This window comes from Bos indicus x Bos taurus, chromosome 24 (assembly GCF_003369695.1).
Source record: "Bos indicus x Bos taurus breed Angus x Brahman F1 hybrid chromosome 24, Bos_hybrid_MaternalHap_v2.0, whole genome shotgun sequence".
Classification (NCBI taxonomy): domain Eukaryota; kingdom Metazoa; phylum Chordata; class Mammalia; order Artiodactyla; family Bovidae; genus Bos; species Bos indicus x Bos taurus.
Window position 1 is genome coordinate 21,187,875 of NC_040099.1, and position 14,794 is coordinate 21,202,668.

Below are 14,794 nucleotides of genomic sequence, written 5' to 3' on the forward strand. Positions count from 1 at the left end.
ATGTTTCTTCACTATGAAAAATTTTTTGGTGGTAATATGTGAGAAGGCAATGGCACCCCACTCCAGTACTCTTGCCTGGAGAATCCCATGGACAGAGGAGCCTGGTAGGCTGCAGTCCATGGGGTCACTAAGTCAGACACGACTGAGCGACTTCACTTTCATTTTTCGATTTCATGCATTGGAGAAGGAATTGGCAACCCACTCCAATGTTCTTGCCTAGAGGATCCCAGGGACAGGGGAGCCTGGTGGGCTGCCATCTATGGGGTCACACAGAGTCGGACACGACTGAAGTGACTTAGCAGCAACATGTGAGATTATGTTTTGGGAATGAGTAAATGTTCTGTTTTCTATCAAACTTTTACCAAGTTTTTTCAGCATCCACTCATAATACTTGCATGTATCAAGCAGAGCTACAAAATGAAGAACTAGCAAAAACTGGGAAATGCCACCTGGTTATCAGTCTTCCTGCTTGCTATGCAAGATTATGCCCTGTAGTATCATTTCTGTTTTTGTGGGTTTGTATTTTTAGAGTTCCAAATATGTAAGATTTACCACTTTCCTTGAGAGGTATGTTTTGTAAATTGTTGTCTGCTCAAATAGAGGTGCCTTAAATATCTCAATTGTTTTCCAATTACTTAAGTAGAACTCTGCCACTCGAAAAGGTAATTAATAGTTACGTGTAAGGTTTTGTATACTAACTTCCTATAGTCATTAACCTTTGACTTCTCTGAAAAAAAAAAAAAACACTTTTTAAAACTCAAGTAAACAAAATCACTTCAATACATAATTAAACACTAGAGATATGGAACAATCTTCATTAGAATGTTAGCCACGGAAATTTTGTGTCTTTTTTCTTCTTTATACTTTCCGGTATTTAAAATTTATTGTTATTGTTGTTGCTCAGTCACTAAGTCGTGTATAACTCTTTGCAACCCCAGGGACTGCAGTATGCCAGGCTTCCCCATCCTTCACTGTCTCTCGGAGATGGCTCAAATTCATGTCCACTCAGTAGGTAATGCTATCTGAGTCTGTATAATTACCTCCTAAATGTTAAATCTATAGAAAAACTCATTTCACACCTGTTTTTTTCTGTTTTATTTTATACTGAAGTATCACTGATTTACAGTGTTACGTTGTATTATACATATTCTTTTTCATATCCTTTCCTATTATGGTTTTGAATAAAGTTCCCTGTACTATACAGTAGGGCCTTGTTGTGTTGTTCATTTTATATAGTTTGTATCTGCTAATCCCAGGCTCCTAATTTTACCCCATCCCCATCCCCTTTCCCCTATGGCAATCATAAATTTCTTTTCTATGTCACTTCACATCTTTAAGCAGAATTTTATGTCAACCATCAGAGAATCTTAAAAGCTCAAACAAAACAAATCTCTCAAGTTCACTGGCTTGTTAAAAAACAACGCCCACTAGTCAAAGACTCAAATCTCTCATTATGCCAGCTTAGAACTATCTCCTTTTATCAGAAGTCAAGATGCAGTGAGCACCTGTGTGCGTGAAAATGCATACCAGATGGAACCTTTAAGCCTCTCAAGCTACAATGTGTGACTCCTTCCCTCAAATCCTCTTATTCCCTTCATCCCTCTTTGAGGCCTTTCATCTTCCTGCTCTTCCTGTTTAGCCTCAGCCTCCTTTCTGGTCCATGTCTAAGTTCGCCGTCTGCCATCAGATGCTTATCCTGCAAGTCTCTCTACCGACAGAAGCTTAGGGCAGCACTGACAAAAGAGTCTTGCAAGTCTTAACTCAAGGTCTCAAAAAATGAGTACTAAAGTGGTTCTCTCTGAATTCCTCTGCCAAGATAAGTCCAAATAGGAGCTGCTTTGCTACATAAGCCTTTGCAGTTCTCATTCAAGTCTAAGTGACTCCACAATCCCCACCTCCACATCTGGCCCCTTTCTCTGGAGACAAGTCTGGGTGTCTGGCCAGCAATACAAGTAAAATGTTTACAACATCTTCCCTCCCACTTGCCTATTTTGCTTTGTAGAAGCATCTTTCTTCCAGGGCCTGGAGACAGAATCCCACTGTTTTTGATTTCTCACTTCTCTACCCACGAGATTCCCACTCCTTTGACAACTATCTAGTCAATGCCAAAATAATTTTGCCTTCACAAATACATTTCATATCTCTTCCTTCATATTTCTTCCCATTCCAATTTGGCACACTCCTGTCAGACTCATTTGCCTTTGACATACATACTCCACTACCTAGAAATCCTGCTGCTGGTGGTGGGTTTAGCTGCTAAGTCATGTTCGATTCCCATGACCCTGTGGACAGAAGCCCATCAGGCTCCTCTGTCCATAGGATTTTCCAGGCAAGAAATCCTGAATGACTTCCAAATGCCTGTTCATAAAGAACAAACTCGTGAACTCAGTCTCACGAAATCGTCTCCTCCTCTTCTTACTAGAAAAGTAACGCTTCCACTGCCTGTCATGTGGTATCCAGAAATATTTCCAAATCTGTGTTCCTCAAAGTTACAATGGATGCTAAGGGATTTAAAGGGGGGGCGGGGAATCAGACTTGAAGGAAACACTGGCTGAAAAAAGATGAGCAGGTCTGCCCATGTCAGAGCTTTTCAGAGCCTTCACTACGCTCATGCACGCTTAGTGATTCTCTAAGAACAGTGGATGCACTGTTTTCCCAGTGGCCACAGATTCCTTTTTACAGAGCTTACAGATGAATAATTCTCTGAACGAGCTCGAAAAGCCCTGCCCTTAAGACATCTTAGGCTATGGTAAAAACTGAATACTTCTGAGCAAATGGTCTCCTTTCTTACCTGAACTTTGATTCATGCATTTTTCCTACTTGGAATCCTCAACCCTTTAATTCTTCCTAAGAAAATCATCTCATACTATTAGACTCAACTCAAGGGCCACCTCTTAAATCCCTATTGAACTTTCACAGCGGTATGACTGTGGTATAGCAAGTGCAAGCACTCACCTACAGAGCCACCTTTGTACTTATTAAACAAATCTGTAGTTATTTAAGCACATCTTGCCTTTGATATATATGCACAATTCATGAATAGGATTTTGCCTCATTTGTATCTTCTGCATGGCAGATGTTCAAATATCTGATGCACCAACTTCACATTTTTAATCTCTGCTTCCAACTAGAACCAACCTAAACGTCCATCCGTAGAGATCCATGCACACCCAGTACTGCATATTATAACATCACGCAGAATTATATAAATCTCTATCCACAAGGCAACCATTGTCCTATCCACACAGCAGTATGAATTTTTGCGATAACCGAAAACAAAATAGCCCATGTAAGAGCACTTTGTAAATTATTTCAAATGATAAAAGACATTCAAAGAAATGACTGAAAGCCTATGAATATGAAAGCAGGTATTAGAAGGAAGGGGACAGGACCTATGACATATGGAAGATACAGGATCTGGATTACTGATAAGCAAGAATGAGGAACTTCATCAAGGAGGAACACAAGAAAAATGACAGGAAAAATTGAAAATAAATGTAGATATAACAGTCATTTCTTATAACCATAAACATGTCTACTCACCTGATTATTCTCTATTTCCCAGTGAATCACTTGATTATCAGATCCTCCAGAAACTAATTCAGTTGAAGGAGCTGAAAAAAATCGTATCTCAGTGAACATTTTTTCCCAGCTATTTTGAAAAACTTCAAAGCTATGGAAAAAACAAAACTCACATACTTTTACCTGTATTCACCAACTGTTAAGATTTTCCCATATTTGCTTAATATCTTGCTCCCTGTATGTACATTTACACACACCTCCATTTTTGCTTTTGATAAACCATTCCAAAATAAGTTGGAGGCATGATGACCTTTGCTCCTGAAGATATTTTACCCTATTCTTCTCAAAAACTGGAACACTCTCCTACATTGTTGTTGATTAGTCGCTCAGTCGTGTCCGACTGTCTGCGACCCCATGGACTGTAGCCTACCAGGCTTCTCTATCCATGGAATTTCCCAGGCATAAATACTGGGGTGCTCTGCCATTTCCTTCAATAGGGGATCTATCTGGCCAATGCAGGGATCGAACCCACATTTCCTGCATTGACAGGTGGATCCTTTATCCACTGAGCCACCACATATAATTATCGCGTTCAAGAATGTTAACACTGACACAGTAATGTTACGTAATAATACATATTAAAATTCCCTAAGATTGTCCCAGTAATGTCTTCTGTAACTTCTTTTTTAGTCAAAAATCTAAGGACCATACATTATGCATTTGATTGACACATCTTTTAAGTCTCCTTTAATCCTGAATAACTTTCCAGTTTCTCATTTTGTCACAATGCGAGTCCAGGCCAGTTGTTTTGCTGAATGTCCCTCAATGTGAACTTGCCTGGTTGTTTCCTTATGAGACTCAGGCTAAACACTTTGGGTAGAAATAACATATACCAGCCACTACAGTTAGCTGGTGCTATCCAGCACATGAAATATTTTTGAAATCAAACACATATTTCAAATTAGCTCCTTCAAACATTTATTGATAGAAGAAAATGAATAAGAATCAAAAAGGGGGAAATAACCTAATATAATTTTGGTTTGGATTTTCCGTTTATTTATTTCTGCTGGTTCATGGGAAATAGATGGGGAAACAGTGGAAACAGTGTCAGACTTTTATTTTTTGGGGTTCCAAAATCACTGCAGATGGTGAATGCAGCCATGAAATTAAAAGACGCTTACTCCTTGGAAGGAAAGTTATGACCAACCTAGATAGCATATTCAAAAGCAGAGATATTACTTTGCCAACAAAGGTCCATCTAGTCAAGGCTATGGTTTTTCCTGTGGTCATGTATGGATGTGAGAGTTGGACTGTGAAGAAGGCTAAGCGCCGAAGAATTGATGCTTTTGAACTGTGGTGTTGGAGAAGACTCTTGAGAGTTCCTTGGACTGCAAGGAGATCCAACCAGTCCATTCTGAAGCAGATCAGTCCTGGGATTTCTTCGGAAAAAATGATGCTAAAGCTGAAACTCCAGTACTTTGGCCACCTCATGCGAAGAGTTGACTCATTGGAAAAGACTCTGATGCTGGGAGGGATTGGGGGCAGGAGGAGAAGGGGGATGATAGAGGATGAGATGGCTGGATGGTATCACTGACTTGATGGACGTGAGTCTGAGTGAACTCCGGGAGTTGGTGATGGACAGGGAGGCCTGGCATGCTGCGATTCATGGGGTCGCAAAGAGTCGGACACGACTGAGCGACTGAACTGAACTGACTGATGTCTAGATAGTTAGATGAAACAGCTGGCAGACTATCTAAACACATTAGATTTGTACTCAAAAGTCCCAGGCTCATATCCTAACCCTGCTGCCAGCCAGGTGCAATCTTGGGCTTTAACTTCTTCCTGTGTCATGACAATTAAGCCACTGACCTAACTATGAGATTCTGATAATTGTTCTAAGGTACCTGAAAGTAATGTGATAAGAATCAGATGTTTTAGAAATATAAAATAATATCATTAGAATTTCATGTCACTGATATATGGGTTAGAAAGAGTACCTGAATTATCTGGCAACAGAATCCAATTCTGAGAAAATCAATCATAACTATAATAGATTTCAGTGATACACAAGTGATACACAATTCATTTTATGTAACCTCACTTTTAAAAGGAAGATAAAACATACAAGCCCAAATTAATACTTTAAAAGGAATCCCTATACTGAGATTCAAGTAGGCTTTGATGTCATTTGGTGGCAATTAATATAATTACAATTGTATTTTAATATATGTACTAACAGCCACTCTTTCTAATATTTAATGGTTTTTACTGACCTAATGTGACTAACTCTGCATTACCAACTGTAATAAGTAGCTTATTAAATGTTTTTTTAATGTCATAGATAAAACCACAGCTCACTAATTCAGGAAATTTTGCCTTTGGGCCTGGCTCAGAATGCTCTCAATAGATAGTTGCAAAATCAAAAAATAAAATTAATTCAGAGTCCATAAGAACACTATAGTAGGTATAGTTAAGACATATGAGGAATTTCCACAGGATTTTAGAAGCCCATCTAAAAGCAATGTTAAATAAAATTCTGGAGCCGTGGAATCTCAGAGATGAAAGAGACCTGGAGATAATCTAGTCCAGCAATTCCCAAATGTTTTGATATCAGAACTCATCGACACTCATAAAAGTTTTTAAGGACCCCAAAGACCTTTTGTTTATATAGGCTATATGTGTCAATATTAATCACAACAGAAATTAAAACTGGGAAATTTGAAAAATACTTGTCTATTAGTTCACTTACGAATAACAAGAACATAACATTTTTTAATAGGGGGAAACCCTGTATTTCCCAAAACAAAAAATTTAATAAGGAGAAAGGTACTGTTTAATATTTCAGCAAACCTCTTTAAAGTCTGACTTTATTAGAATACACCTGGATTTTCATATCTGCTCCTGTGTTTAAACTGTGGCAACATCGCATATTATGTAGCCACTGGAAAATGGCACTGCATACTTGGGGCAGAATGAAGACTAGGAGTAACTTCTTAGTATTATTCAGAAAATAATTTTGACCTCACAGCTTTCATGAATCACTCACTGATTTAGTTCAAAGTTTTACTTTTTGTACATTACTAAGATGCAAACTAGGGTCAACAAAAATGCAATGCCTTGCCTAAAAAAACAACTGTTTGTCTGTGGCAGAAATAGACCACCTACAGGCTGAATTTTCTGAATCCCAGTCTGGGCTCCAATACAAGCCCTGCATACAGGCTTTGGATCAAAAACTGTGGGCAATGGCGGGGCTCTCGCCTCAGTAGGGGCTGCCTCTACCCTCATCCTAAGTACTGCTGTGTTATCCATGCTTCAATTGCTACAAAGCAGAAGTAGTATAAGTCAGATATTTCATTGGGCATGTCATTTTTCTTCTATTTTTCTAAATACACAATATCAGATACAGTAATGTTAAATTAAGAGAAGTTAGATTAATACTTACAACCATCCTGTTTACAAATCCACTGTAGGCAATTGACTCGAGCAGTATGACCATTCAGGTTGGTGATAACAACCCTTTTCTGTAGAGGGGAAAATACCAGTTAGTATGTTGGAATGTGTCCCACAGAGGAGCTGATAAATTAATAAATATCAGATGTCAGAAAACGTTCAGGATTACTTCAAACAGAATCACCTTCCTTAACTCATAAACTTTACCATGGCTTAAGTCATCCATTCACTTTTTAAAATTCATTCCTGCCTTTTTCCCCACTCCACATTCACTCAGCCCTACCCTCTTCTTATTTAGGGAGCCTGTCTCCAAACCAGATTAGACAAGGGCCTATGTTCTCACTGGTCTCAGGGCCTACTTTTACCATGCTTGTACAAATTCAAGAATTGGGTTGACCAAAAGAAAAATCCCTTCATTCAGGGAATGCATGATTGACGGACGCAAAATCATAGCTTACTTAGCATGCCATGGCTGATCTGGTGTTGGATTCTTCAGCCTTAAGGACACAAGGTCACTAGGCCACAACTACGAAGGTCCTCAGACATCAGATCCCTTCAGGGCCTACGGCCAGGTTCCCTGCAGATCCTCAGACTGCTGCTTTCACCAGATCACTCCACACCTGGGTTTTCTCTACATCCCCCCACTGCTGGAGACTATGCCTACTGGGCCCAGCTCTTACAGCCCTTTCTCTACCGGTTGCCTAGAGCACTTACTTCACACCTGCTTACACATCAACTGGAATTCTCACAGCTGAGAAAAAGGTACACAAAGGGAAATGTGCATAAGCTAATATAGTTCACACATGGGTTATATGAGTTTGGGAAACAATCTAAAGCAGGGCCCCCAGCTTCCAGGATCTAATGCCTGATGATCTGAGATGGACCTGATGTAATAATAATAAACTGCACAATAAATGTAACGAGCTTGAATCATTCCAAAACATACCCTCGCACCCCTGGTCTGTGGAAAAACTGTCTTCCATGAAACCAGTCCCTGGTGCCAAAAACACTGGAGCCTGCTGATTTAAAGTATTTCATTGTCTTTCTCACCAGAATGAGAATTCCTTGATGGGCAAGGGTCATAACCCATTATTTTTGTGTCATTATCACTCAGTTCAAGACTAGCGTCAAAAGTTTGCTGAACAAACATCATCTCCAAAGTTTCACTTTAGCATCTGACACGTTTAATCCTGTATTTAATTAAATACCCAGCCAACAATACTTAACAAAACAAAACTTTCTAGGATCCATACAGCTTTTTTCTTGATGTTAAAATCCCCTAAGATAGCCACCAATTTATCATTAAAAATAAAAATGTGGTGGAAGGCATGGGTACAAATCCATTAGACAGCTGCAGAATGATAGGCTTCTACAGTCTTGGTTGATGGCCAATGTAAAGTTTACCTTTGGCTTTATGTGATTTATGGAGTGCATGGAAAAGAACAAAGCATGAAGCATAACCCTCCCAGACATCGGACAATGCTACAAAGCTACAGTAATCAAAACAACATGGCACTGGCAAAAAAAAATAGGCACACGGATCAACGGAACAAAACAGAGAGCCTAGAAATAAACCCACACACCTAGGGTCAATTAATTTTTGACAAAGGAGGCAAGAATATACAATGAAGGAAAGACAGTCTCTCCAGCAAGAAGTGTCAGGAAATCTGGACAGCTGTATGTAAATCAATAAAGTCAGAACACACCCTCACATCAAACCCCAAAATAAAATGGCTTAAAGACTTAAATATAAGACATGACATTGTTAAACTCCTAGAAAATAGGCAAAACAGTCTCTAACAAAAATTGTATCAATGTTTTCTTAGACCAGTCTCCCAAAGCAACAGAAATAGAAGCAAAATTAACAAATGGGATCTAATCAAACTTATAAGCTTTTACACCATAGCAAAGGAAACCATAAACAAAACTAAAAGACAACCTACAGACTAGGAGAAAACATCTGTAAATGATGTGACCAACCAGGGCTTAATTTCCAAAATATACAAACAGCTCACACAGTTCAATAACAACAACAAAAATTTTCAAAAAATGAGCAGAAGATCTAGACACTTCTAGAAAGAAGATACACAGATGGCCAAGAGGTATGTGAAAAGATGCTCAACATCGCTAATTATTAGAGAAATGGAAAGCAAAACTGCAATGAGATATCACTTCACACCAGTCAGAAAGGCCATCATTAAAAAGTCCAGAAGTAACAAATGCTGAAGAGAGAGTGGTTGTAGCAGTGATCTACCCTGCTACATTGTTGGTAGGAATGTAAATGGATCCAACCACTATGGAAAACAGTACCTTAAAAAACTAAACACAGAACTACCAAATGATCCAGCTATCCCACTACCAGGAATATATCTGGAAAAGGTGAAAACTCTAATTCAAAAGATGCATGCATCCCGATGTTCAAAGCAGCACTATTTTTACAATAGTCAAGAAATGGAAGCAACCTAAATATCTATCGACAGATGAAGGGATAAAGAAAACATGATAAACATATACACACAGACACATACAAGGTAATATTACTCAGCCATAAAAAAAAAAAAATAAGGCCATTTGAAGCAACATGGATGAACGTGGAGATTATCATACTAGGAAAGTCAGAAAAAGAAAGACAAATATCATTATGTGGAATCTAACATATGACACAAATGAACGTATCTTCAAAACAGAAACAGACCCACAGACACAGACTTGTCATTGTCAGGGGGTGGAGGGTGAAGGACGGACGGATTCAAAGTCTGGAATCTGCAAAAGCAAGCTACTATATATGTGTATACCTGAATCACTCTGCTGGACACAGAAACTAACACAGCACTATAAATCAACTATACTTCAACAAAATTAAAAAAGCTCTTGAAGAGTGCCCGGTAATAACAAAACAAAAACTGGAAGGAGGCAAGCAAGCTCAAGAAAAATGTGTACAACTATTTCATTTATAAGTTTGACTCTGCATTGGATAGAAGGATGATGGAACTTTTTAATTTAGGTATGGCTGATTTATAATGATTCAGGTGTAAAGCAAAGTGATTCAGGTATTCTTTTTCAGATTCTTTTCCATTATAGGCTATTCCAAGATACTGAACATAGTTCCCTGAGCTATACTATAGGTCCTCATTGTTTATCCAAGATATATTGTAGTACGTATCTGTTCATCTCAAAGCCCTAATTTATCCCTCCCTGCCCCATTCCCGTTAGGCAACCGTAAGTTTGTGAGAATATTTCTGTTTTGTAAATAAGTTCCTTTGTAACATTTTTTAGATTCCACATGTAAGTGATACCATATGGCATTTATCTTTCTCTGTCTCAGTATGATTATCTGTAGGTCCATCCACGTTGCTGCAAATGGTATTACTTCATTCTTTCCATGGCTAAATTGTATTCCCGCGCGTGTGTGTGTGTGTGTGTGTGTGTGTGTGTGTATACATATATATCTCTCTCACCACATCCTCTTTATCCGGTCATCTGTCAATGGACATATAAATTGCTTCCATGTCTTGCTGCTGCTGCTAAATCGCTTCAGTCGTGTCCGACTCTGTGCAACCCCACAGACGGCAGCCCACAAGGCTCCCCCATGTCTTGACGGTTGTAAATAGTGTTGCTATGAACACTGTGGTATATGCAACTTTTTGAATTACATTTTTTGTGCTTTCCGGATATATCTCCAGGAGTGGGATTGCTGGCTCATATGGTATCTCTAATCTTAGTTTTTTAAGGAACACTGAACTGTTTTCCATAGTGGCTGCACTAGTTTACATTCCCACCAATATCCTAGGAAGGTTCCCTTTTCTCCAGACCCTCTCCATATTTATTATTTGTAGATTTTTCTGATGAGAGCCATTTTGACCAGTCTGAGGTGATACCTCATTGAGGTTTTGATTTGCATTTCTCTAATTAGTGATGTTGAGCATCTTTTCAGTTGCCAGCTGGTCGACTGTGTGTCATGTGTCCGCGGTTCTTCAGTCACAAAGTTCTGTCTGACTCTTTGCAACCCCATGGAGTGCAGCCCACCAGGCTCCTCTGTCCTCCACCATAACCCGGAGTTTGCTCAGATTCATGTTCATTGAGTCAGTGATGCTATCTAACCATCTCATCCTTTGTCTGTATGTCTAAGATGATGGACTTTTTAATAAAATTAATAAACTCAGTTCAGTTCAGTCACTCAGTCCTGTCCCACCTCTTTGCAACCCCATGGACTGCAACACGCCAGGCCTCCCGGTCCATCACCAACTCCAGCAGTTTACTCAAACTCATGTCCATTGAGTCAGTGATGCCATCCAACCATCTCATCCTCTGTCGTCCCCTTCTCCTCCTGCCTTCAATCTTTCCCAGCATAAGGGTCTTTTCCAATCAGTCAGTTCTTCGCATCAGGCGGCCAAAGTATTGGAGTTTCAGTTTCAGCATCAGTCCTTCCAGTGAATATCCAGCACTGATTTCCTTTAGGATGAACTGGTTAGACCTCCTTGCAATCCAAGGGACTCTCAAGAGTCTTCTCCAACACCACAGATCAAAAGCATCAATTCTTCAGCCCTCAGCTTTCTTTATAGTCCAACTCGCACATCCATACATGAATACTGGAAACACCATAGCTTTGACTAAATGGACCTTTGTGGGCAAAGTAATATCTCTGCTTTTTAATATGCTGTCTAGGTTGGTCATAACTTTTCTTCCAAGGAGTAAGCGTCTTTTAATTTCATGGCTGCAGTCACCATCTGCAGTGATTTTGGAGCCCCAAAAAATAAAGTCCGTCACTGTTTCCCCATCTTTAATTTCATGGCTGCAGTCACCATCTGCAGTGATTTTGGAGCCCCAAAAAATAAAGTCCGTCACTGTTTCCCCATCTGTTTGCCATGAAGTGATGGGACCAGATGCCATGATCTTCGTTTTCTGAATGTTGAGTTTTAAGTCAACTTTTTCACTCTCCTCTTTCACTTTCATCAAGAGGCTCTTTAGATCTTCTTCACTTTCTGCCATAAGGGTGGTGTCATCTGCATATCTGAGATTATTGATATTTCTCCTGGCAATCTTGATTCGAGCTTGTGCTTTTTCCAGCCCAGCATTTCTCATGATGTACTCTGCATAGAAGTTAAATAAGCAGGGTGACAATATACAGCCTTGATGTACTCCTTTCCCAATTTGGAATCAGTCTGTTGTTCCATGTCCAGTTCTAACTGTTGCTTCCTGACCTGCATACAAATTTCTCAAGAGACAGGTCAGGTGGTCTGGTATTCTCATCTCTTGAAGAATTTTCCACATTTGTTGTGATCCACACAGTCAAAGGCTTTGGCATAGTCAACAAAGCAGAAATAGATGCGTTTCTGGAACTCTCTTGCTTTTTTGATGATCCAGTGGATGTTGGCAATTTGATCTCTGGTTCCTTTGCCTTTTCTAAATCCAGCTTGAACATCTGGAAGTTCACAGTTTACGTACTGTTGAAGCCTGGCTTGGAGAATTTTGAGCATTACTTTGCTATTATGTGAGATGAGTGCAATTGTGCGGTAGTTTGAACATTCTTTGGCATTGCCTTTCTTTGGGATTGGAATGAAAACTGACCTTTCCCAGTCCTGGAGCCACTGCTGAGTTTCCCAAATTTGCTGGCATATTGAGTGCAGCACTTTCACAGCATCATCTTTTAGGATTTGAAATAGCTCAACTGGAATTCCATCACCTCCACTAGCTTTGTTCATAGTGATGCTTCCTAAAGCCCACTTGACTTGGCATTCCAGGATGTCTGGCTCTAGGTGAGTGATCACACCATCGTGATTACCTGGGTCATGAAGATCTTTTTTGTATAGTTCTTCTGTGTATTCTTGCCACCTCTTCTTAATATCTTCTGCTTCAATTAGGTCCACACCGTTTCTATCCTTTATTGTGTCCATCTTTGCATGAAATGTTCCCTTGGTATCTCTAATCTTCTTGAAGAGATCTCTATCTTTCCCCTTCTATTGTTTTCCTCTATTTCTTTGCATTGATCACTGAGGAAGGCTTTCTTATCTCTCCTTGCTATTCTTTGGAACTCTGCATTCAAATGAGTATATCTTTCCTCCTTTGCTTTTCGCTTCTCTGCTTTTCACAGCTATTTCTAAGGCCTCCTCAGACAGCCATTTTGCTTTTTTGCATTTATTTTTCTTGGGGATGGTCTTGATCCCTGTCTCCTGTACAATGCCACGAACCTTCAGCCAAAGTTCTTCAGGCACTCTGTCTATGAGATCTAATCCCTTAAGTCAGAATTTGGCAATAAACTAGTAAAATTAAAAAAAAAAAAAAATGCTATCTCCTGCACTGCATCTGAATTCCCAGTATTTTACTTTTTATACTGAGGCATCTTTTGAGAAGCAACACTAACTGTACTGTCCAAAATCAGCCAGTGGGAATGGGATCACAATTAACTCAGGGAAGAATACAGAAACTAGTCACTTAAGAAGTTCGGTAGCGAAAAGGCCAAGAAAACAATCATTTGGGTGCAGTTCTGGGAATGGATAAGTGCTTAAGATCTGCACTTCCTAGGACCTTTGCCCTAATGGCACATTGTTTAAAATGTCCACTCCCGAAGCTAAACTGCAAGCGATATTTCTTTGAAACTGAAAACAGCAAAAGTTTATTAAGTAACACTTAGGGAAATACGAAAATGAGATAGCCCCGGATACATGTATATGCATGGCTGAGTCCCTTCACTGGTTGGTTACCTTAGACTATCACAATATTGTTCATCGGCTAAAGGCAAACAGAAAACAAAAACTTTAAATTTTAAAAGAATGAGATGGCACCTGTGAGATGGCTTTAACCCACATTTAAATGCAAATCTTTTCAAACCCAAATTGATTCCTTAACAGTGTAACAGTTTCCACAGAAGGCTTCAGAAAGGTTATCATCGTTTGAATTTCTATTTGCAGCTAACAGGCCACCTGTAGGACAGGGTGACCCCAGGCTGACTCAACGCAGGAGACTGGCGAGAGGCGAATGTCGCACGCCAGAGCCAGACCCACCGCCCAGACACCCTCCCCTAAGCGGATCGGGCCGCACACCGGATCTCCAGGCTCTGGAGCAGCCTCTACAGAGTCCGTCCCAGAGCATAAGCAGCAGATGTGGCGCCAGAAGCAGACGGGGTCCAGCCACTTCTCTCACCTGAGGGTCATAGAGCACCACGGAACAGGACGTGCCGAAGGCCAGGAGCCCTCCGGGCCCGGGGCTCCAGCTCAGGGCACCCCGCACACGGTTCGGGCAGCAAAACACATGAGACGTCTCCAGCATGGGTGCCACCATGTTGCTGTCTGGTCAGCGGCCGAAACCTGGGCACGCACTTCCGCCCTCGGAGCGGAACTGCCTGCCCGCCGCGTCTTCCCGCGGGCGTTATCCGGACCGCGTTTCCGAGGCGGCCGGGGGCGGGGCGGGGACGACCCCGCCTCCGCCGGGCCCGCCCCACCCCCACCCCAGCCCAAGCGGCCCTCTGTCTGTGGTAACCTTGACCCTCGAGTCGAGGACCGTGGCCCAAGCACGGCCTGCGTCCCAGGAACACAGACGCGACCGGAAGCGCTCAGAACCCTCCAGAAAGACCCAGGACTCGTGTGCCCAGAGACCGTCCCGCTGCCCTCACTGCCGGGATCCCAGCGGCAGACGGGGCTGGCTCGGTGTGGTGGTGGGGGGTTGGCGAACGAGTTTCTCAGAGAGGCGGGGGGCGCGGAGGAGCTGGAGGAAAGCTCCCCCGGCAGATGTCGGCGCCCGGCTCGCACCAGGACCGCGTCTCCGCCCCACTCCCGCCCCTGCGAGCCCCGCGGCGCCAGCGAACAGGCGGACCCGCGGACCCGCC

At 41.3% G+C, this 14,794-nt stretch overlaps 1 protein-coding gene across 1 annotated transcript in view; it reads right to left on the reverse strand.

The window, feature by feature from the left end:
• ELP2 (elongator acetyltransferase complex subunit 2) overlaps window positions 1–14,768 on the reverse strand; it is a 48,252-nt gene extending 33,484 nt beyond the window's left edge. The window contains exons 1-3 of the mRNA XM_027525818.1: window positions 14,113–14,768; window positions 6,965–7,043; window positions 3,544–3,614 (exon numbers count right to left, since the gene is read on the reverse strand). Coding sequence (XP_027381619.1) covers window positions 3,544–3,614; window positions 6,965–7,043; window positions 14,113–14,250 — 288 coding nt within the window. The 5' untranslated portion in view covers window positions 14,251–14,768. The remainder of the gene's footprint in view (window positions 1–3,543; window positions 3,615–6,964; window positions 7,044–14,112) is intronic.
• Window positions 14,769–14,794: the final 26 nt, after the last annotated feature.